We start from the raw sequence: 24936 nt of genomic DNA on the forward strand, positions 1-24936 counted from the left end.
CCTTAAAAATGGGAAGTGAAGTACATGTCTTTATACGAAGTGCTGTACTCCCACCCCATGTCCCAGTATGGCTTCCACAGTGTTGGTTCTCATGCTTATACCCCAACTGAGAGACTGGAGTGGTATTCCTGTAGAAACCTGGCCAGACGAGATACCGATGTGTAAGGGAACTCAACAAAAAGCCAGACTCCAGCCTAGCTTCCCCAGAGTAATGCCTCCTGGTTTGCATGCCCTAGAATCCATATACAGCAAGTAGTGGCTGATTTATTCTTAAATATGTGTGGATAGACAAAATAAACAACCACACCTCACAGAGATGAGAAATTATGCATTCATAAAAGAATAGCATGGCCATATTATTTTTTTAAAAGTAACTTTCAGAATTGAGACTCTCTCCCACAAAGCAAATCAAAGACATATATATGGTAATAGAATAGAAACATAATAAAATGAAAGGATTAATACAAGGATTAATGCATTAATTGAAATTATTTCATAAAATTATTTCATAAAATAAAAAAGCTTAAAAATGAGGAATAAATTATCAAAGTAGTAATTTAAAAAACAAAAAAAATCCCTAAATGAGAAACATATTTCCAGATCATAAAAGCCTGACAAATACCCAGAAAAATTTTAAATGGAGAAAAAAACAACACTAGGCCACCGCATTGTAAATTAGCAAGACCTGAGGAATTAAAAGAAGATCTTGAAGATTTCCAGGATGAAAGAAATTTCAGTTCTCCCCAAAATAGCCCTGAGAAAGAATAGCAAACTGCCTTCAACAAACTGGAAAAATTATTTAAAATTTAGAACTTTATACCCTTCCATTAATACAGTGGTACTTTAAACTGTTAATGGAAAATACAATTTAATAAAAGATAAGTTTAGGGCTAATGTATGGCCTCACCATGAAGACACTCAAATCCCTTACTGGAGTACCTGGGCTCATGGCTCAGCTCTGCTTTGGCTCCAGTTTTGTGTTAATGCACACCTAGGAAGCAAGTGCTTATTCAGATAGCTGGGTGTCTGTCCTCCATATGGCAGACCTGGACTGAGTTCCCAGTTCCTGCCTTTGGCCTGGTCCAGTCCTGCCCAAGCCATTGTGAGCATTTAAAGAGTGAACCAGTGTGTAGAAATCAGTCAAGCTTGCTCTCTCTCTCCTTTCATCTCCCTTTTCTTCCTTCCCTCCTTCTGACTCTCTGCCTCTCAAATAAAATATAATGAGATAAAAAGATAAATTCTTTTGGTGCAATAAATTTTTGAAATCCATGCATGTGAGAATCTTCAAAAACTTCGTGAAAAACTGCATGGATTTAAATTTCTTTTTACACAAAAACAAACTTTTCCAAAAGATTTATTTTTTGATGGTGTTGGTGAGGGGAGACAAATCTTCAGTCTGCTGGTTCACTCCTCAAGTGTCCGAAACAGTTGGGGCCAAACCAGGCTGCAGTTAGCAGCCAGAGACTCCACCCACGTCTCCCACATGAGTGGCAAAGTCCCAAGTACTTAGGCCAATATCTGCTCCTTCCCAAGATGCGTTAGCAGGAAGCTGAATTGCAAGCACAAGAGCATGGCCAAGTCTTAAACCAGGCTCTCCAATATAGGATGTAAGAGTTTCAGGTAGCAGCTTACCTGGTGCACAAACTTTTAATTTCATTTTCTGTGACATTTTTGAAGTACCCACATATATCAAAATTGTACCCCCCATTCACTCATTGCAGGAATCTAATGAAAGGTATGGTACATACTTATAAAGACTAAAGCCAGAGGAAAAAAGAATTTTCAAGTCAAGAGACAGTGAAAGGCTATTTGCAGGATGAGAGTGCTGATGACATCTTCACTGTAGCCCAGGGAACCAAAGGAGGAAGACTTCCAAAAGAGTCAAACCAGCTTCCCCGAGCAGCCTCCAACTAGAGAGATTTATCTGCTCTACAGGAAAGAGGCAAGAAGCAAGCAACACAGATTTGAGAGAGAGGGAGAGAATTAATTCCAGAAAAGCATAAAGTTACTTAAGAAAGAAATACACTATGATGATAGCATATTTTGTTGCCCAATGTGAAAAATACTAAAAAAGTACGGTCCTATAAACAATGATTAGTGCTCTAGCCATATTGTAGTGCTAATAACAGTCTCTGGAGGATGGTGGGCCATATAGTTCACTTCTTCTCTACAAAAATAAAATCAACAATGGCTAAAATTGAAAACTCAAGAAATAGGTACATAAACATGTTACTTGGAAATATAGATGTGAGTCCCAGAAGGAATTCTTGCTATAGGAGGAGGAGAGACGGTTGCTCCAGGGAAAGAGGGATCTGGGTGCCGGGTTGTTTCTGACTGTTAAGATATCCAAATATGCACATAGAGCTTTTTCATTCAGTTTTAAATTAAAGTTTTGAAAAGCTATGTACTGATGGCTAAATGTAAAGACATCCTGGGTTCAAATCCTGACCTTGCCACTTTCCCACATGGCCTGGGGCATTCCTTACTCATGGGATCCTGATCATCAGCTTATGGGCCACACAGTGGGACTGTAAAGTTTAAAGAATTGGACGTGCCTCATGTAATTTACTTTAATCATGATCATTTTACTGTAGTTTCCTTTGTAGAAAATGTTTAAGGTTCTCCAAAATTTATACCATTTAAGACCCATGTTATAAGAGCTAAATAGTAATCTGTCTCTAATAGGAGATTAATCCCCAACAGCCACTTAAATGGACAGATTAAATTGCAAGAAAACATTTTCCAATATTTTCCTATATAGAGTTCTGTGTGTTTCTCTTGTCAATATACATAATCCTTATAGACTTAATTGGACAAAACTATGTTTAAAGTGACTTTAGGAAAGAATTTGTCAAATTCCTTACTATATGTAAAAGGTTAATTTGACCAGTAGTGCAGTCTATTTAATTTATTCAGTTTATATTTCAGCATTGCTCACATAGCTGACATATTTCTAGTTCGGTTTTCTCATACTTTTGAACTTGCTGGATTTCATAAACGAGGAAGTGAAATATTTACCAAGACTTAGCCTAACATTTGTCAGCCAGTGATTACTGCTCAGCTTCTCCCATTGATTGCTGTGACCGTTGGATGAAGCATGTATGTTGCCCTGCAGGAGCTCCAGAGAGACATAGAAAAACACAGCACAGGGGTGGCCTCTGTCCTCAACCTGTGTGAAGTCCTACTGCACGACTGTGATGCCTGTGCCACTGACGCCGAGTGTGAATCCATCCAGCAGGCAACGCGAACCCTGGACCGGCGGTGGAGAAATATCTGTGCCACATCCATGGAAAGAAGGCTCAAGTGAGCTGGGATGTTCCAGCTGTCAGGGCAGAGGGAAGACCAGAAAGGAAAAAAATCACCCAGAGTATCCGTTGTGCACTGTTTCCATTTGGTTAAGATGTTCCAAAATAGCCTTGCTTCGCTAACTTGCCATTGCCTATATTTGGTTGTGAAAATAAGTACTGAGGGCACTTCAGAAAATTCATAAAAAATGAACTGAAAAAAGTCAGTTTCTCTTTTGGGGCAAAACATTTTGAAATCCATGAATTTTAGGGGTCTTCCAAGAGTTCATGGAAAATGTGTATTATGAAAAGACTATGAATCTTAAATGTTTTGCACCAAAATAAACTTTTTATTTTTCCACAAACCTTTTGAAGTACCCTTGCAAGTATAAAGGTAATATTTCAATAAACCCGGGCATGTTACAGCTGACATAACAGTTTAAATATAATCCAGAAAAGCTGTTGCCAAACAAGTACAACATTATAGAATTTGTGGCATGAAAAAATAGCATTTTTCAATTAAAAATAAATAATAAAAGAGACACATTGTCCTTAAGCTCTTTGACATTTAAGAGTGGTGAAATCTGATATGTTACAACATTATCATAATCAGTGAAAACATATGTTGTGCTCTCTGGCAAATGGTTCAAAGCTTGCTACTTGTCTTGCTGTCACAGGTTGAATTGTCAGAGTAAGATTGGTGTTGGACTTTTCAGACACAGTTTTATGTTGGGAATATTGAGCTGAGTGGACACAATAAATGTTGAATTTCTGAACTTCCTTCACATATGCAGGATAGTTCACATTAGTGACATTTAGTTTGATTTCAAACCTAGAGCTGCAGGACATGTTTTTTAAAAAAGCTGTTTCATTTTAGTTCCCACAGTTGTCTCTCTTTCCCTCAAATTTGGCTCAATGCACAGTTATTGTTTGGCACAACAGATGTTTGTTTGGGCACCCTTAATCCTAGTGCAGGCATCAGACAGGGCTCCACAGTGTAAACAGCCCTAAATAATCAGAATCCATTTCTTCATTTTGTGTCTCAGAATTGAAGAGACATGGCGACTGTGGCAGAAGTTTCTGGATGACTATTCTCGATTTGAAGATTGGCTGAAGACTTCAGAAAGGACAGCTGCATTCCCCAGCTCGTCGGGGGTGCTGTATACAGTTGCCAAGGAGGAACTGAAGAAGTTTGAGGTGATTTATCTTTCCAAATATTTAATCCTTAGTTTTCTATTAAAGTAGCCAGCTGGTAGTTGGTGTTCCAAGGCATACACTGTCCACCCACACGTCACGTGTTCTGACAGCTGGGTGATAACTTTGTGGCCACCTTTACTGTTAGTTCAGAAGCACACAGAGAAAGGAATGGGGAGAATTCCATTTTAATTTTGTCAAGAATTCCCAAAAAAGTACTAATAAGAGAAATCCTATTAGAAAACAAAAATCATTGTTCCCTCCAAAAAATCTCGACATTATTTTTTAATTCAAAATTTTTGTAATCAATCATCTTTACTCAAAAACATGATGGCTTTCCACACTCTAAAAATCTACCTTACAATTATTATATTTTCTTGATTTTTTAAAAACTAATTAGTAATATCTATTTCATCTACCTATAGAAATTTGCATGGGCTTCAAATTTTTTGCACCACAGTGTATGTATCTTTTAATTAAACTTTTCTCTACCTTTCGAAGTACCTTCGTGTATGTTAGCGCACACACACACATATTTATTCATTGATAAAATAGATTTGACTCCAGAAATGAATGAAACATTTTCATCAAAATCCATTTCTGTGTATACAATGTAGAGTCGTGCCATTCTTGATTCACCAGGTCTTTTCAAGTACATAGTGGTGATAACAGTGCAATCGAAATCATAAAGCGACAAATCATTCAATAATTGGTTCCAGTTCCTTGCCTGTTTGCAGTCTTGTGTCTGCTTTGTCACTGTGATGTGATGAAACTAACTTCTCAGCTGCCTTTGATTTTCACATGGGTCCTGATATGGTGTAGGGTTGGCCAGTTTTAAGTCAGAAGTTTCTTTTTAATTCCCACTGATAGACAGATGTGTGCTCGGGAAACAGTTCAGATGCTGTCCCGATCACTCTGAGCTGCTGATTCTGCCTCTTGTTCCTCACTATGTTTAGAAATAAGACAAAAATCTGTGTTCTCCTACCTTCTTTTCTACCTTGCAATACAGATTAACCAGGCATTTAATGAGGCCTGTTATGGGAAATACAAAGTTGATTTTTTCTGTTCTTGTGATGTTTCAAATTTAAGAATCATAGGCAGATAATTAATAAAACTATAATAATGTTCAAATACTAGGTGAGTTATCCTGATGTGTGAATGGATTTATACCTAATTACACCACTAAATTCCAGAAAAAATATTCGAAATAAGATGTTTTCCCTCAGAAAACGTGGATTGTAAATCTATAATCAACTTTGCAGTAGGTTTCCGGTCATCTCAATGTGAACAAGTGCTAGTGAAGCATTGTTGTACTGCATCTTATACTCAGCTTTGTAAAGATTAAACCTTTTATAATTGGCTCATTCCAGAAAGAGGATTATGCAAGGATTTTCTTGAAGCTATTTTAGACTATCAGATTTTGTAGCAAAAATTAGACGTTGGCGTTAGCTTTATAATGATTGCTTCTATCATTTTCCATTAATATTGCAGTGTTTTTTTTTAAGAGACAGATAGATCACAGAAACCACATTTTGCTTGGAGACAGTCCTTAGCCTGCTGAAAGGCAGTGATATACAGGATAGGGTGTGCTGGGTGACTGCACTGGGTGCAAACACATGCAGTGACTTCTAGTAGTGGCTAAAACTGAACTTGCCCTTACAGCTTTCTTTGCTGGGGAAATATAGAAGATAGGACTTAGAGTTTTATAGAGTAGAAGATAGCATGGAAGCTCTTGAAGCAACTCTGAAAGGAAAGTATTTACAAGGCAGAAATGTTGTTAAGCTAAGAAAAATAGAATTTGGAGATTTAGATGAGTATGGTTCAATTAATTCATTATAAAAATGTTTGGCCTAAAGCCAGGATAAAAATCAGCCATAAATCAAAAAAATACTTTTTTGGGGAAAAGGGCTTAATTTTATTTTGATTGAGTGACTCTTCTGCTAGGGCTATTCCATATTCTAGAAACAAAGCAGAGTGTTTTACCCTCAGAATCTCCAGGCTGAATTTAAAGTGTCCTGGGAAGTAAATAGCTGAGGTAGGCCTCAGGGCAAGTGAGTGAGTCTCCATTTGGAATGCCTGCATCCCAGACCAGAGTTCCTGGGCTCAAGTGTAGGGTCCACTTCTGATTGCAGCTTCCTGCTAATGCATACCCTTTAGAAAGCAGTAGATGATGACTCAACTTCTTGGATCCCTGCTACCCATGTGAAAGACCCAGACTGAATTTCTGGGTCCTGGCTTTGTCCTGATCCAGCCTTGACTGCTATAGGCATTTGGAAAGTGAACCGATGGATGGATGGATAGATCTCTCTCTCTTTCTCTCCCTCCCTGCCCCCCCCGCCCAGAGTAAATAGCCACTATCATGGATGGTGGTATACTGGCTCCACCAGATTTTCTAAAAAGTGGAATTAACTCATAGGAAAAACAAAAAAGAAGGGATCACGTTCCAAATTTTATTTAAATGTGAAATTACTTATATTTTACTAAATTGTTTTTCCTTTTTTTAAAGATGTATTTTATTCTTATTTGAAATACAGTTACAGAGAGAGAGAGAGAGAGAAAAGATCAATTGATCAATCTTCCATCTGCTGGTTCACTCCCCAGATAGCCACAACCATCAGGGCCGCACCAGACTGAAGCCAAGAGCCAGGAGCTTCAGCTAGTTCTCCCACGCAGGTGCAGGGACTCAAGCACTTGGGCCATCTTCCATTGCTTTCCCAGGCACATTAGCAGGGAGCTAGATTGGAAATGGAGCAGCTGGGACATGAACCAGCGCCCGTATGGGCTGTGGCATTGCAGCAGAAGTTTTACTCATGATGCCACAATTCTGGCCCCTAAATTGTTTTTCTTAAAAGTTAATAATAGCTTGCATTTAGAGAGCCTTCTGCAAAAGGGAATTATATATTTTTTTCTATAGACGCAAGAATTGAGGCAATTCCTAGATTTTCAGATTAAATATTTTACAAGAAGAAATTCTATTGTAGATATGTTTGTCAGTGTTGAGATGAGTTATATTGAACATTTTTAACTCACATTTTAACACACAATCTTATAAAGTTTATGAATGAACAGTAGTCCTCAGGATGTTCATTATTTTAAAGGGTATGTGTATATAAAAGTGCTTCAAAAAGGTCATGGACAAATATAATTACAAAAATAGGTATTTTGTTGCAAACAATTTTTGAAATCCATGTATACAAGTGGTCTTCAAAAAGGTGACGGTAACTACATATTGTGAATAAAACATGCATGGATTTCAAGTTTTTATACCAAAATAAACTTATCTTTTAATTTGATTTTCCATGAATTTTTGGAGTACTCATATATGTGTGTGTATACATATCACTTGTATAAGAATATATTCATGTGCATATGTGTATCTATTTACTATTCCCCACTTTCCCATTTTTTTTAATTGATCTGCTCACTCTCTTCAGTCTACACTGATGAAATCGTGTTGCTTTCATAAGAGGAAGTACAATGTTCTTAGAAACTGTTCTGTCCTCTCAGCACCACATTCTCGCACTGCCAGTGCAGTGGGAGCCGTCTCTCGGGGAAGCTCACAAAGCTGGTGCCCTGACTTGCTTCTCGCTGCTCGTAGGCTTTCCAGCGCCAGGTCCACGAAAACCTGACCCAGCTGGAGCTGATCAACAAGCAGTACCGCCGCCTGGCCAGGGAGAATCGCACCGATTCCGAGTGCAGCTTGAAACAGAGGGTCCACGAGGGCAACCAGCGCTGGGACAACCTGCAGAAGCGCGTCGCCTCCATCTTGCGCAGACTCAAGGTTCCTGCTCCGTCTCATCCGCAGTTTAGAGGCCCAGAGACAGGACCGGCCATGTGAACGCTGTGTGGAGACGCAGTCTCAGTGATTGTGTGGACAGGGAGGGCAGGCGGGTGACGCCTGGGGCTGCACATCCCCACTGCTTGTTGAGACAATGGCTTTCCCAAAGGGGCCTGGGGCGGGCTGCGCCATCTCAGTATGTTTCTGTGTTCTTTCATATTTTTATTGTTTCTCCCCACACCCAGCATTTCATTGGCCAGCGTGAGGAGTTTGAGACTGCCCGGGAAAACATTCTGGTCTGGCTAACAGAGATGGATCTGCAACTCACTAATATTGAGCATTTTTCTGAGTGTGATGTTCAAGCTAAAATAAAGCAACTGAAGGTAATGGATTATATATTTTTTTAATGTGTCAATGTGAAGAAAGTCTAAAACAGAAAGGATTTATAGATCCTTTTGGGAAAAACACAGTGAAGGCTGCTGTTTCAACTAAGAAAAATTAGTTCTTAGTTTTTATGTTTTCTGAATTTATTTTTTCAACAATCGAAAAATAAAGAGCACTACCCAGATACAACTACCAATAGTGTGCATACTTTGGTTTTTAACTTAACTGCCAAGATTGTAGGGATCTTCTTTAATGGTGTTTGCTTTGCTTCTGAGTTGCTTTAAGCACCTTCACATAGTTTGACCTCCATCTACCAAGCTGTACACCTCTCTGATGTTGGAATTTTGTTCCACCTATTCTACGTTCTTGGATGTCAAGTTCATTCTAAATGCAGTTTTTACTATATAATGCAGACACACTGACTAGCTAGAATTTGAATAGGAGGGACATACATTAGACATAGGGGATTTCCTAAAGGGAATGTTTAATAAGTTGAAAATTTGCAAAGCAGCTTGTGAATTTTTTTTCCGCAATAGATAGACACATTTCTTAAAAGTATGGTCATTTTGCCTATAATCTTTTGAGTATTGTAATAAAATGAGGAAGTTACCCTTTTTTCTTTAAAATTTATTTTATATTTTATATATTTATTTTATAACTTGAAAGGCAGAGTTAAGGGGGAGGGGGGACAGAGAGATTTTCCATTCATTGGTTCACTCCCCAAATGGCCACAATGGCCAGGCTAGGCCAGATCAAAGCCAGGAGTTGGGAGCTCCTTCCGCATCTCCCACTTGGGAGCAGGGGCCCAAGCACTTGGACCATCATCCACCCTTTCCCAGGCACACAGGCAGGGAGCTTGATTGGAAGTGAAGCAGCTGGAACATGAACTGGCAACTATTTGGTATGCCAGCATCGCAGGTGGTAGCTTTATCTAGTATGTAACAATGCCAGCCCCCAAGGAAATTACCCTTAATCATAGATTCTGGGATGGAAGGAATCGTAACTTGTAAACTTTGCTATTCTTTCCAAATGTTCTGCCCTACCTCCTTCTACAAGACATCTTGTAGGCAAATTGATGGTAGAAATTTTCTGCCATACAATTTAACTAAGTGGTAGTTGAGTCTTCCCCATTGGGACTCTGCTAAGATCATGGAAATTACCACCACCTTCCCTGTTCCTCTGGTGGTCACTTTCACGGCTGGATAATTTTCATGCTTCCAGAGTTAAATTTTGTATTGAATTAAAATTTACTCCCCAAAATGTCTCCAGTGGTTGAACTCTTATGAACCAGAAAGAAGGAGTCTAAAACTTCCCAGCACCCCTTGTTTGGCACATTGCTGTAACTTTACCTACTCACATCTGAGAAGAATTTGTGGCATTGTCTTATGGTTGCTTTTTCCTACTCCTGTCTGATGCATGATCAGGACAACCAAAATCAAAATATTCAGAATATTTCTCTAAAATGCCATGTTTACTTCTCGGGCAGTGTTTTGACTGCCATTGCTTTCCTCCTGGATGCCCTGTCTGTGTTGCTGACTCAATGATGAGTCTGAGTTATTCTCTACTCAACATGTCCATGGTGGTACATTTTATTACCAAGGGCTCTTTCCTGCCTGTGGAATTCTAATGCTTCTTTCTCTGACTTCTGTTCTGGCTTCAAATTTCTATGCTTTACTTTAGAGGGTAACAGTCTCTTGGCTTGTCACTGTGTATGGTAAATCAAGTATCTGCCCCCTGCACAGTCTAAGAAATGCATATCTTATTATTTTATATTAATGTGAGCAATAAAAAAATTACATGAGACTTGTGCTCCCTAGGCCTTCCAGCAGGAAATTTCACTGAACCACAATAAGATTGAGCAGATCATTTCCCAAGGAGAGCAGCTGATGGAAAAGAGTGAGCCCTTGGACGCAGCAATCATTGAGGAAGAGCTCGATGACTTGAAGCGGTACTGCCAAGAGGTCTTCGGGCGTGTGGAGAGATACCATAAGAAACTGATCCGCCTGCCTGTGCGTAACGTGTATTGTTTTCATTGCTGTTGTATCTAAAGAGAATGACTTTTGTGGGATTAGGTAGTATTGTATACTTGGTAAGAGCCCGAACCCTGGAGCCATAATGCCTGGGTTCAATCCTGGCTTTCGCATGTGTTGGCTTTGTAAACAAGTTGGTTTCCATTTATTTCCTTAGTTTCCTCAACTGAAAACTGGTTTAGCAACAATAATTACCTTGCAGAAAGAATCATTTTGAACCCAGGATGAGTTGAGATATATATGTATACGTACACATAGAGTTACAATTATTTAGAAGAATGTATAGCACCAATTTTATATGGTAGACAACAGAACCTCTAGAAGCAATAAGAAGGTGAAAATGGGCAATGTAGACAGTTGCTCAATTGATGCAGTTATAGTGAGGTGGTTTTTTTCTGTCATTTTCCTTGTTATCATAATCACATCTCCGCTGTTAATACAATATTTAGGTTCTGCTGTGATTAAATATATTTTATATCTTGGATATAATGTGAAAAGGACAACCTAAGATTTTATTAGTCATTTCTTTTTGCCCTTTGTGTGTGCCATTCTGTGCCTATTGTGCTCAGGCATGGTGCTAGGTTGCCTTTATTGATATCACTTCATTGAATCGTCTATCAGTTCCTTGAAGTAGGTTTTAATATAGTTCCTACTTTACCAATAATGAAACTAAGGCTTACAGAGATTGATACACAGACATTTTTGGTAAGGTTAGAAGGCTCTTCCTGATGTGTTACTAGGGAATTTAAATGGATCCCCAGGTGGTAGGCAGTGCCCAGGTGGGCTTGATCGTGGATGTTTGCTGAAAGCTGGGACCTGAGTGGTGGGACCAGCCAAGCCCTGCAATCACTGAGCTGGCCTGACTTCCCTTCCAGCTGCCGGAGGATGAGCTCGACCTCTCTGACCGGGAGCTGGAACTTGCAGACTCCACAGCCCTCTCGGACCTGCGCTGGCAGGAGCCATCTGCAGACTTGGCATCCTCACCCCCACCGTCCTCCAACCCCTCACTCTCGCTCGCACAGCCCCTCCGCAGCGAGAGATCGGGCCGAGACACCCCAGCCAGTGTGGACTCCATTCCCCTGGAGTGGGACCATGACTATGACCTTAGTCGTGACCTCGAGTCTGCAGTGTCTGGAACTCTGCCTTCTGAGGATGAGGAGGGCCAGGAGGACCGGGATTTCTACCTCAGGGGTGCTGTCGGCTTGTCAGGTAGGAATGAGCATGTCATGAGTCCCAACTTGAAAGAAAACCAAAGGGAATTAGTGTTATAGGGAGCCATACCTATAATGACCCTCTTTCCAGAGTCATTGTCTTCCTCTCCCAGTGAGGGAAATTTTATTGGAGCCAACAGTTACATACCAATGTGATTATCCTGTACAAAAATTGGCTTGCCATTGATCTAGTCTACATTTAGGTTACTGGGTGAGAAGCCATTTTTCAAGCACTAGGAATACACGGTTCCTTTCATTCTCAAAGGGCAAAGTAACGTTTGAGCTGAGACCAGAAAGAGGAACAACAGTAAGTCTGGTAGACATGGCAACGTTCAGAGAAGGAAAGGAGATGGGAGCTGGTCCCAGCTTTGTGATCAGCCACAATGCTTTAGGTCATTGCAAGTTTGCCCAGAATGACAAAGACTAGGGGTTGCATGGAAAAGATTAAACAAAACAGTCTAAAACAGAAACCAAACACCAGGTCATAAAGCAACCTGTTCACTATGTTAGGAGCTGGTGGTTATCTTGTAGGGAGCAGGGAGTCATGGAAGGATCTGAGGTTAGGAGGGGATGCAATCAGATGTTATATCTGTCTGGATACTGTTGGGAGAAAAAGATACTGGGGGAAAGAATCCAAATGGAAATTCTCTATAATCTAGGACAGAGAGAGGATGTTGGCTTGAACTAAGGAAGTAGCATGGGAGATGGAGAAGATGAGAAATCATAAGATCAGGAATAACTGATGATGGACTGAATTGGGATGGAGGTGATTGCTCGCTTTGGGATCTTGGAGGAAGATGCAGGTGGCCTTAGGACGTGAGAACCGCAAGGGAGAGAGATCACTGTTGTAGCTGGGCAAAGGGGGCACAGTGCTGAGCTAGTGGAGGTGCCGAGTTTGGTTATGTATCTCCTGCATCTGAGATACTTGCAGGATTGCCAGATACAAAAACCAAGGAGTAGATGCATGAGTCTAAAGTCCAGGATGTGCAGATTAGGGAATTAAAATTGCATAATTAGTAATTGTTCTGAGTGAATGCAGTTAATCACAAAGGAAGAGTGTCTAGCAGGAAACGAGAAAGAAAACCCCAAGCAGCCTGTAATGAGAGGATGGACAGAGAAAGAGGCCAAGTGTCAGGACAGTGAGTAAAAGTAGAATAGATCATTGGAGACTGATTGGAGGCATTTGTCATCATGCATTCTCTTCAGGATCATCCATGGGTAGTTCTGCTTGTTTCCAGTGGAAATCTGGATCCCCAAGCATATGCCAGTGTTCTAAAAATAAAATGATTTTTCTCACTTCTGTTTTCCTAACAGCAGAGTCCATTAGTTAGGCAAATGGCACTGGAAGCATCACTGTCCACTATGTAGCCACCCACCTAGCACATGTTACTGTTGAGCATTGAAATATGACACTTAAAATTGATTTGGGCTGTAAGTGTAAAATGTACTTTAACAGATACACACATTTCCAAGACTTAGCACAAAGAAAGAATGTAAAGTATGAATAATATTTATGTTGATTACATGTTATAATTTGAATATATTGACTTAGTAAAATGTATTCAAATTGATTTCATGTGTTACGTTACTCTTCCAGTGTGATTATTAAACCTGCAAGATTAGCTATGTGGTTCCCATAGAAATATATAGACAGTGCTTTTCTAGAATCAGACTATCTGGGTTGAAATCTCAGTTCAGTCACTTACTGTTTAAAGTTGGGTAAGTATTTTAATTCCTCTGGGTGTTTTTTTAATTTTTTTCCTGTGAAATGGGAATAACACTCCCAGGCATCCTGTAGAGTTACCTTGGGATAAATGGTACTTACACTAGTATGTAGCTCGTAAAATGCTTCCAACCCGTGTGAGCTTTCCTTAGCACTCAGTTTAGGAAACCTTTAGTGAGCATGTGCACCCCGCTGTCTTTGCTCAGGGGCTGTTTGTCCAGAATGACTAATTTCCTTTTTTCTCTAGGAGAGTTATTTTCCTGCCACAAGGGAATCAAGTTTTCCAGAACTTAGCTGTCAACTTAGACTGTGCTCTTTTTGCAGATGTAATGATCCCTGAAAGCCCCGAGGCCTATGTAAAACTCACAGAAAATGCCATCAAAAATATCTCTGGTAGGCACAAAAGATGGAGCCAACCTTCTTCCCTCACCTGTAACCAGGCTCTCTTAGCACATCTGCTGTATCTCTCACAGCTTTCTAGCTCAAGCATGTTAAGGCACAACCACCTTCTCTTCCTGCTGTACTAGGAAAACAGCTGGGTGATCAACATCAAGAATAAAATTTTAATAAGCAGTGAAATGAAACAGCTTCCTTGTGAAATGGTGATCAGTCCCTATGCCCATTAATGGCAGAAAATATGAGAGGGAGAAGTCTTCCACATTAATGCTTCCACACACTGTTCTACTGGGGTCCTGTCATGCCAGCTTCCTGAGGTTGAGACCTCCCTCCCTCTGGGGAATTAGGGCACAGGCAGTGGCCACAAGTCTACCAGCCTGCAGGAGTGGCCTAGGGAACACCCACCCCTTCCTCCCTCTCATCTCAGGGGTTGCCTATAAGACAAGAGTGAAAATAAATTTGAGCTCTAAAAACTGTAGTATGTTAACAGAAGTATTATCTCAAAATAATTGGAAGAGAAAAATGTATTGCACAGTAAAGTGTGCCTTAGATTAATCAAACACAAAGGAAAATCAAAGTAGTCTTGCTCAGTTTGTACTAGGCAAACTGCAGTTCAGGGTCAGTGATTAGGGAGAGGAGGATTTGAACACAGTCCTGTGATACTGAGTCAGGGGTCACCAGTTTATGCAGTCAGCTCTCTACATACGGAACCTGGATCTGGAACTTATGTATCTGTGGGTTGTATATCTGCAGATTCAACCCACTGTGCATTGAAAACATTCTGGAAAAAGTTGTACCTGTACTGAATGTGTACAGACTTTGTCTTGTAAATATTCTGTAAATAATGCATTGAAACAATTGTTTACATAGCATTTTCCTGTATTAAATATTATAGGGATGATTTAGAGAGCATGTGCAGAGGTTGTAAGCAAATACTACTCCATTTTACTTAAGGGAAGAGCATGTGTGTTTTTGGCATCCAAGGAGAGTCCTGGAACCAATTCCTTGTGGATACCAAGGGATAGGGGAAGTTAGAGTTTTGGCATGAAGCAAAGTAGCGTGACTAAGAGAGTATTTTCTGAGCAGTCCCAGTGGCAGACTTCACTAGGCCAGGTGTAATTAGAAGGGCTTTTTTCAATAATAAATTTAATACAGCTTACTAATGTTTATTTTGCTTTCACCCTGTGCTTGCTCCACTCTGATCAATGCTCTTATTCTATCCAAAGACGACAGTATGTATACACAGACACATACACTATAATTTTGAAAAAAAAAAAAAAAAAAAAAACTGTGAAAACTGAGAATGAGCCAGGAATTCTAGGCTTTGAGAGCCTGAACTAGAAGGATTGCTGAAACTTTAACCCTCCTCTGGTCTTTTTGTATCTAAAAAGTCATTGCTAGTGTGATATCACCATATATCTCTATTCTGAGCTCTTGTCATATTACTTGAATTTATGTCTCAAGTGAATGATGCAGTAACTGGGCCCTTCTAGGCACTGTCTTCTCGGAGGTGCAGGAAGAAATATTAGAGCGTGTGTTTACCATTGCTTGCTAAGATACCACAGAAAGAGCCTAAGAAATCACTACCTCTGCTTACTAGGGTGCAGTAGACACTGCTTCAAACTTTTCTAAAGACCTTCTACCATTTATAGCATTTGGAATATAAAGGGGACCACCTGAAAGAGGGAGCAGACCCATGAGGATATTTGCAATGTTCAGTTCACTGGGACACTTAGAGAAACACATTCATTAATTTGGCATCTAAATGCCTAACCCACTAGCATGATAGTGCTAAATTTGCTTTATAGTTACCCCACACATGCCTTTTTCTATGCTGCCGTACCTGAAATAATTTCCAGAACTTATTCTTGACCATCAAGCTTGAAATAAATCAAACAGTATGGCTGCTAAGGAGTCTTATGATTGACTCTGCAGGGGATCACGCTGCCTTGGAATCGCAGATCCGCCAACTGGGCAAAGCCCTGGATGACAGCCGCTTTCAGATGCAGCAAACTGAAAATATCATCCGCAGCAAAACTCCCACGGTCCCGGAGCTAGACTCCAGCTACAAAGGCTACGTGAGTCCCCTTGACCATGCTGACCCTGTCCTCTACCTGGACTCGTGGTTCTATGACAAGGAACAGTCCGTCTGTATTATGATGTCTCTGAACACCATGCCGTCATTGAATTCATGAATGTGGATGTGCAGAACAAAGCCCTGTCCTTTAAAGTTACCATTCAAATAGGACTGGTCTGTTCTCAGACCCACAAGCCTTGAAGTAATGATCAGCCTGTTCCTTCACACTGAGCCTTTAGGTAGATCTGGTCAGTTGAACAGCAGAATGCTTTGGCATCCAAAAGTCATTAGGCATTTTTCCAAATTCAGCTAGTAATTTTTGGACAAAGGTTATCCTTGGAGCAACAGATTTTAGCTAATAGATTACTAAAGGGATTGTTTGAGTTCTTTTCTTGGGTTTATTGATTCACTTAATGACCTTGGGAATATTTTTATCCTCTGTTCTTAGTATGCTGCCTCTGAAGAAAACAGTCCATGAGAGAGACTTAGAGAGACAAGAGCAACAAATTATGTATCTTACCAGTTCTGTAAAGACCCTTCAAAAAACCGATAGAAAATGAAATTAAGATATGTTTGTTGTTGGTGCAAAAAGCTTTTGAAAATCCATAATTTTTTCATTCAGGAATTTCCTATGAACTTTTTGAAGATCCCCCTATCTAAGCGGCTATTAGCTACACATGATAGTGTCTAGCGTAACTTTATGTGCTCTTTTCAAGTTACTGACAAGTTTTCCTCAGCATTATATTTGTTTTCCCATACATACACAGGCAACAAAGTCTTCATATAAATCTATTTCTTGCCCCATATCTTTCTTCAAATCTAAAACACAGCTTTGGAAAATAAAATAAAACTTAATTTTCCATGTTCTAATCATAGCTCACATGTACAACTTTTTGAAGCCAGAGGAGAAAACTGCTCCAGCCATATATGATGAAACTGATATTCTCACAATTACTTCTATTAAACTAAAACCTCTTTTTCAAAAGAGTAATAGAGTTTTATGAAAACTGTGCTGGTATCTCTAAAATTACATTTAACCCAATCAAAAATAATCTAAATAAATAGAATTCTAAGGTGTTAAAGGCTCTAGAAGATAAATTTAAGATTGCTATGGCAGAAATGCTTTGAAATGACTTATCCTTTTAATCTTTGAATATAGTGTTCAAAGGATTTGGGTGCAGGCATTTGGCCTAACTACTAAATCATTGGTTGAGATGACTGCATTCCATATCAGAGTGCTTAGGTTTGAGACCTGGCTCTGCTTCTCATTCCAGCTTCCTGCACTGTGAAACCTGGGAGGTAGCAGATAATGGCTCAAATAGTTGGTTCCCTGCCACCCATGTGGGAGACCTAGATTGAGTTCCATGGGATAGAACCACTCTCTGGCACTCACTGTCAATCTGTCCAACCCCCCACCCCCACCCCACCCCGCACTGCCAGCCCTCACCTTCTCAAAAATAAAATCAAAATGGATTTGGAAGCACTTTATCTTATTTTAAAATAGAGTCCCATGATTTATGTTAAGCATTGCTTAAATTTTCTAATAAAACAGCTGACTTTAATATTACTTTATGCTTTTAAGTATTATAATTATTTGATGCATAAATTTTCCCATGAGATTTGTGGTAATACTAGTATTTTGACATTTCAGTTTTAGAAAAAGGAAGAGGGAACAACTTGCCAAAAATTGTATATTATGTTGCAAGCTGAAGTCTCTGAGTTTTAAGTCCTGGATTGATTTAATGTTTTGATTCGTGAATTTAAAAAGGTTGATGACTTCTCATGTAAATCATGAATGCAAACTATATCTTGAAGACATTTCTTTTTTTATACATAAATGTGTCGCTTATTTAAACAACATGTTTTGAACATTGGTTATTTGCTGTTCACTTAAAAATCATTTGAGATGCAGAGAGCAAGAGAAAAAGAGAGAAACTGATAGACAGAAACCTCCCATCTGCTGGCCCATTTCCCAAATCCTTGGGAGCAGGGAACTCAATCCAGATCTCCCACATTCATGTTAGGGGACTCAAAGACTTGAGCCATCACCTCTTGTCTTGCTGGGTGCACATTAGCAGAAAGCTGGAATCTGGAACAGAGTGGGGACTTGAATCCAGGCACTGCAGTGTGGGATGTGGGCATCCTAACCCCTAGGTCAAATGCTCACCCTGTGAATTTTGCTTAGCTTTGGTTGAGTGGCTCAGAGAAGTAACGTGCAGTCACTGCCCTGGTTGAGAAACTGCAATAGCTATTTGGCCAGAAGCTCTTGCCCTGGTGAGAATTTCAGTGATTGGCTTGTGTATTTGTAATGCCTACACAGATGAAGCTGCTGGGTGAGTGCAGTGGCACCATAGACTCCGTGAAGAGGCTGGAGCACAAACTGAAGGAGGAAGAGGAGAGCTTTCCTGGCTTTGTCAACCTGAACAGCACCGAAGCTCAAACAGCTGGTGAGTGTGCGTCACGCAGTGCAGGGCAGTGAAGTCATGGATCTGGAAGTGTTTGCCTTCTGCCCTTTCTCTGTGCACCTGCTCATGACCTCCTATTACAGAAAGGAAAGTCATGAGCATCGTGTAGATTTTCCCTGGTCCACTCATTTCAATACACTATCTAGCCCATCTAGTCAGCACTTTATATGAGTGTGAATGCATTTTCAATTTTTTGAGCAAAATAAATTTATAGTTTAATTCCATTTCCACGGACTTTTTGAAATACCCTCCTATGTATGCTCTCAGAATCCTACTGTAGAAAGAAACCAAACATGGAATGATATCTTCATGTACATGACTGCTTATTGCCTCAAAAAATCTTCAATTATATATATATATATATAATTGTACATATATGTGTGTGTGTACACACATTACTACACACACACACATATTTGAGAGGGAGAGAGAGATCCATCTTCCATCCACTGGTTTACTCTGAAAATGCCTACAGCATTCAGGATCAAGCCATGAGCTAGGAATGCAATCCCAGTCTCCTACATGCATGGTAGAGACTCAACAACTTGAGCCACCACCTGCTGCCCCTCAAGGTCTACATCAGCAGGAAGCTGGAAGAATTGAGAGCAGAGCCAGGAATCAAACCCAGGCACTCCAATACGAAATGTGGACATCTTAACCTCTAGGCCAAGTTCCTACCCCTCATAAGCTCTTGACTACCTTAAATCCTATATAGTTAATTCCTCTTTCTACTTTATTATCGTTGCAAATAGGAAAAACAGCTATGTGATCCTTTAACTATTGTTTGATTATAGAAACGCCCAGTGGTGTTTCCTTCTGTGTCTTTGAAGTTAGTCCCCAGGTATATATAAAGCATTTCCTAAATATCTAGGGTAGAGAAAAACCCCTCACTTTTCTCTGTGTGCCTTGGCAGGTGTGATTGATCGATGGGAACTCATCCAGGCCCAGGCCCTGAGCAAGGAGTTGAGAATGAAGCAGAACCTCCAGAAGTGGCAGCAATTCAACTCAGACCTGAACAACGTCTGGGCCTGGCTGGGGGAGACGGAGGAGGAGCTGGAACAACTGCAGCGTCTGGAGCTCAGCACTGACATCCCCACCATCGAGCTCCAAATCAAGAAGCTCAAGGTAGCTGCCTAAAACACCTGTTCCGAGGAAGCCTCTAAGCCTGATTTCCTCTAACACAGCAGCAGAGAAGGTGTCTAACCAAAATGAGCAAGAATGATTTCCTTTACCAGCCATCCAGAACACGCTTGTTTCATAAAGTTGGCTCTGAAGGGCAGATGGTGGAACAACTTTGTAGGACTGTCTACCATGTAAATAATCAAGGATGACTTAATGAATTGGGATTTTAATAAATGGCCAATTAAAGTCTCATGAAAAATCCAGGCACATCTAGGATCCATTTAACCTCTTTGTAAGGGAAATACAGAGATGATCAGAGTCCTGCAAATTTGTATCTAGAGCTGAAGAGAAACCCTTTCCAAGATTGCATCTGCATGAATTTGCGGAGACCTAATTAAATCATCTGATACACTCAATTCAATGACACTTGAAATTGAGTGCAGTGGTGCATAAAGAAATTTTACTGTAAGGAATACAACAAAACAAACTGTAGCATAATTTAACAGCACGTGAGATTTGCATTTAATTTTGGCCTGGGAATGTGTGGTGCACGAGACAATATCCTTCAACTCCAGCTTTGGGTCTTACAAATCCTTATTAGCCCAGCTATTAAAATGAATGCTGTAGCATTCTATGGACTGAGAGCTCAGTTTCTTTCTAATAGAGAGCATCAGATTGTGTCCCTCCTCAGGACAAAGCTGCCCAGGTTCTCTGGGTTATTGTATTGAAGTGTGATGCCTTGGTGTTTATATGGCTCAGTATGTACTATTGAACTGAGGTGGATCTTTCTATAGTTTGCCTTTTGGAAGTTGTGTTCTGTTTTAAATTTTCAGCAGAGAAATAGTCATCTCCAAAGATGTTCTCACAGTTACATCTTTATAGAAAGGCCCCTGCACTGTCCCTGTGAATTTTAAGATGAAGGCCAGAATGGGAAATGCCAGTCGACAGGATGAGTCTGCATTGCAAAGTGCATTTTTCTCTTGAGTTCCTAGATGACTCCAGTAGGGCAATGTTGCATTACAACCAAATTCCCATCACTATTAAGGTGATGAAGCAAATGTGGTCAGGGTCTGAGACCTCAGCGAGATTAGGTTGGAGAGAGAGTCAACCTCCATCATTAGGAAAAGGCCACCCTCCTCTGCTCCCATTCCTGATCCTTCCTATGTTTTCTGTAAATAAATTTATGGAATAACCAAGTGTGTTCCACAATATCTCCTGATCTTATGCTGCCTCTGTGGTTGAATCTATGCCACATCAGATTAAGAAGTATTGAGAAATGAAAATTTAAAGCAAGCTGGGAGCATAATAGAGCTAGTGAGAAATTACAAGAAAATTCAGCCTGGGTAGATCTAGAACTGTTCCCCTCTCTTGGATTTGGGGATATTTAAACAGTATCCAGATACTCAATTATTCATACACAATCATGTGCTGAAGTTCTTGAAACTGAATCTTGTTTTTTTTTGGAAATGCACAGAATCAAAAATCAATTGCCTGGTTTTTGTGAATTCAACTAAAATCGCTAGCTCAAGAAGTATCCAACCTGTTCTCAAACATTGACCTGTGACACAGATAGTATTCTCAGCCTGGGGGCCATTCTACCCACAGATTCAGACCATCGGGAGTTTGTGTCCGGGAATCTGCTTTCTCAGGCTCACCACCTCATTCTTAGGCACACCAGTTTGAGTACCATTGGCCTAGAGAAGTGGGACTGTTACCCTAGGGGAACTATTGGAGCCTCATTTTTGGTTTCTTTCTTGTGATTGAACACATACAAAAAAACCATGGATAGGGTGAGTTAATCAGACCTCGTTGTTTGTTGCATGGGGTTGTCAGGGCTTCCTACAAGGCTCATCTTCACTCTGTTTCCATTTCCTCTGCTGTTTTTTTAAAACCCCATTCCTCACGCCCATGGCAGCCATTCTGAATTGTCTGTTGCTTGTGTATATTCTTGAGCACTGTGAGTGCTTTTGTGTACACATGTACTGATGCCATTGTCTTCCACATATCATTCTGAGTTTGACCTTTTCACTCTCCACCATTTTCTTTTAATGTTTACTTATTTGAAAAGCAGAGATAAAGATAGAAGAAGGGAGAGAAATCAGATCATTCAACTGCCGTCTAACCCCCCAAATGCCCACAATAACCAGGGCTTGACCACGCTGAAGCCAGGAGCCTGGAACTCCATCTGGGTCTTCAAGATTTTGACAGGATTCCAAGCACTGGGATCTTCTTCTGTTGCTTTCCCAGGAACATTAGCAGGGGCATGAACCAACACTCACTTGGGATGCCAGTGGCACAGACAGTGGCTTACTGTGCTATGCCACAATGCCAACTCTTCCACCATATTTTCTTAAAACCCACCCATGTTAAGTGTCCATGTAGTCTATTTCTTCCAACTATGGCATGGTTCTCGCTGCAGTGCATCCAGCTTCTCTAACTTGGCCATCTTGTTAAGGGCAGTTTTAATTAATGGGCCTTTTTATTTGAGCAAAACATTTCAAGGAACTGAAACCACAGTCTTAGGAAAAAAAAATTGAACCATTAATATCCCTATTTAATTGTTCTCTTTTCTCTTTCAGGAGCTCCAGAAAGCTGTGGACCACCGCAAAGCCATCATCATCTCCATCAATCTCTGCAGCTCCGAGTTTACCCAGGCTGACAGCAAGGAGAGCCAGGACCTGCAGGAGCGCTTGTCTCGCATGAATGGGCGCTGGGACCGGGTGTGCTCTTTGCTGGAGGAGTGGCGAGGTCTGCTGCAGGATGCATTGATGCAGTGCCAGGTGGGAAGGGCTCTGGACAGGCTGTGACTTGGAGCCAAATGCTGATTCTTTAGCCAAATCTGTGACTTGATCCAAAGTCAATATGGAGCGAGATGACTTGTACCCATACTTCTCATTTTACTGGAAAATATACATGTTGTGACCAGAGTTCAAAGCCCATGGCTTCCATCTTCTGTCCAGCTAGGAAGAACAGACTATTACCCAGGTTCAGGTCACTCCTGCTGTTCCTTCTCTGACTTATTCATTCAACACTTTTTACTGAGCCCATTGGCAAACATTTCTTGAACAGCAAAGTGAGCATTGCAAATATTTTATCCATCCAATCATTAGAAAATTCCTTAGTTACTTAGTGTTCATTGTATATTCAAATATGAAAAAAAAGCATAAATTTTACCTTTGTTGGGGAAACAAGCTATATAAAATGCAAGCAAATAGTTAACCAGGGTACATTCAGACAGGATGGTGAGAGTAACTGAGAAAAGCCACAGTGGGAGGGTATTCAGGGATGTTCCGACTCTTTGAGCTGATTCTAGAAGGATGTTTCTGTGAGGGATGTTACTACAACCAGTGGGTAGTCCCAGAGAATCTTTTTTTTTTTTTTTTTTTTTTTTGACAGGCAGAGTTAGAGAGAAAGAGAGAAAAGTCTTCCTTCCATTAGTTCACCCCCAAATGGCCGCTACGGCCGGCACGCTATGCTGATCTGAAGGCAGGAGCCAGGTGCTTCCTCCTGGTCTCCCATGCAGGTGCAGGGCCCAAGCACTTGGGCCATCCTCCACTGCCTTCCAGGGCCTCAGCAGAGAGCTGGACTGGAAGAGGAGCAACTGGGAAAGAACCTGATGCCCCGACTGGGACTAGAACCCGGTGTGCCGGCGCTGCAGGCAGAGGATTAGCCTACTGAGCTGCGGCGCTGGCCCCAGAGAATCTTAATGTCATTATGGACAGAAAAGAGGCCAGTCTGACCAGAGTGTAGTCAGTGAGGCAGAGTGTTTAGAAACACTGGGAAGATTGAGGAACTAGATCATGTAGAGCCTTGAAGGTAGGTCCTGGGGAGTTCGGACTCTGTTCTAAACACGATGGGAGGCCCTTGAAGGATGTGAAGCTAGTTCTTTAAGTTATTTGTGCTCCAAGAATATCAGCTCATTGAAAGCTGGTACTCAAACCATTATTTCATCTCTACACCCACTCCTAGTCCAGCGCCTTACACATGTGGGAGGTATTGAGTAATTGTGTGTGCAATGAACAGATGAATAAAATGGTGATGAGATCGACCCTAAGCCTTAAAAGATAGGAAGATTTTAATACATGGAGAAGGAATGGGAGCAGAGTTGCTTCCTTCCAAACTAGCAGCACTGCTCTTCTCTCAGAAATCAAATACTTTGATGCTAAATTACTTTGTCAAATTTTTTCCCCACATAATTAGATGATTTTGGCAAGAACATAAACTCATGGTAAAATCATTACAAAGCCACTAGTGCCTTCCTCAGAAAAGAGATATGTGTATTATGTTTAAACAATGGTAGAAATTGAGAAGAAGAAAATCTATTCAAGAAATATGTTACCCATGGTTATTTCATGCTCTCTGTGGTTTTGTTTTGTTTTGGTAGGATTTCCATGAAATGAGCCACAGTTTGCTTCTTATGTTGGAGAACATAGACAGAAGGAAAAATGAAATTGTCCCCATTGATGCTAACCTTGACACAGAAATACTTCAGGACCATCACAGACAGCTCATGGTAAGACGTGAGGGCTGTGGCAGCACAGACAAGTTTCATTTACGAAAACTGAATGCAGTGAAATATGCGCACACACACACAAATATTGCAGTGATACACACACACATATTGCAATGATATATTTATATGTGTGTGTGTGCTATAGCCTTTTATGCTATAGTCTCTAATGCTTTTTTTAACTCCTCACTCTTTCCATCCTTTGTGAAGCAAATGTGTGCCAAGAAGTCAACATCTGCTAGCTTTAGAATCTGACCCTCAGTCATCGCTCAGTTGTAAAAACCCTACGTGTTCCTCATCTTGATGAGCTTGTGTTTATTAAGGCAGTTATTTCTAGTGAATTACGCTTTTTGTTTCAACTTTGTTATGTCTATGTCCCCGTGGTATACTTGATGGCTTATAATAAAAGGACATTAAAATGAGAGAGAGAGAGAGAGAGAATATGAATATATCAGATTCACCATGAACCTTAGTTCTGAGTTTTCTGAAAGGTAAGACAAAACATGAAGCAGTATGAGTTAAGTTGTTTTATCATCTGACCAAAAAAAAACAATAGCAGTTCTTAGAATCAAGAACCTTTTTCTTTTTTTTAAAGATTTTATTTATTTGAAAGTCAAAGTTACACAGAGAGAGAAGGAGAGGCAGAGAGAGAGAGATCAATCAATCGATCTTCCATCTGCTGGTTCACTCTCCAGTTGGCTGCAACTGTGCCGATCCAAAGCCAGAAGCTTCTTCCAGGTCTCCCATGTGGGTGCAGGGGCC

At 40.5% G+C, this 24936-nt stretch overlaps 1 protein-coding gene across 15 annotated transcripts in view; it reads left to right on the forward strand.

Annotated features, from left to right (window-relative positions):
• The window catches only part of SYNE1 (spectrin repeat containing nuclear envelope protein 1), a 551459-nt gene that overhangs the window by 511780 nt on the left and 14743 nt on the right, over positions 1 to 24936 (forward strand). For 11 of the 15 annotated variants that reach the window (XM_089332568.1, XM_070073379.2, XM_070073388.2 and 8 more), the window contains 12 exons: positions 3116 to 3303; positions 4331 to 4481; positions 8077 to 8259; positions 8502 to 8639; positions 10458 to 10649; positions 11546 to 11879; positions 13929 to 13997; positions 15936 to 16078; positions 18398 to 18524; positions 19456 to 19667; positions 22244 to 22444; positions 24049 to 24177. In XM_089332568.1, the coding sequence (XP_089188694.1) occupies positions 3116 to 3303; positions 4331 to 4481; positions 8077 to 8259; positions 8502 to 8639; positions 10458 to 10649; positions 11546 to 11879; positions 13929 to 13997; positions 15936 to 16078; positions 18398 to 18524; positions 19456 to 19667; positions 22244 to 22444; positions 24049 to 24177 (2067 nt within the window). The remainder of the gene's footprint in view (positions 1 to 3115; positions 3304 to 4330; positions 4482 to 8076; positions 8260 to 8501; positions 8640 to 10457; positions 10650 to 11545; positions 11880 to 13928; positions 13998 to 15935; positions 16079 to 18397; positions 18525 to 19455; positions 19668 to 22243; positions 22445 to 24048; positions 24178 to 24936) is intronic. The other 4 variants (XM_089332572.1, XM_070073395.2, XM_089332573.1 and 1 more) reach the window with 1 other exon arrangement.

The sequence above is a fragment of the Oryctolagus cuniculus genome, chromosome 5, assembly GCF_051225735.1.
Source record: "Oryctolagus cuniculus isolate XC-2025 breed Fujian yellow rabbit chromosome 5, ASM5122573v1, whole genome shotgun sequence".
In the NCBI taxonomy this organism is placed as follows: domain Eukaryota; kingdom Metazoa; phylum Chordata; class Mammalia; order Lagomorpha; family Leporidae; genus Oryctolagus; species Oryctolagus cuniculus.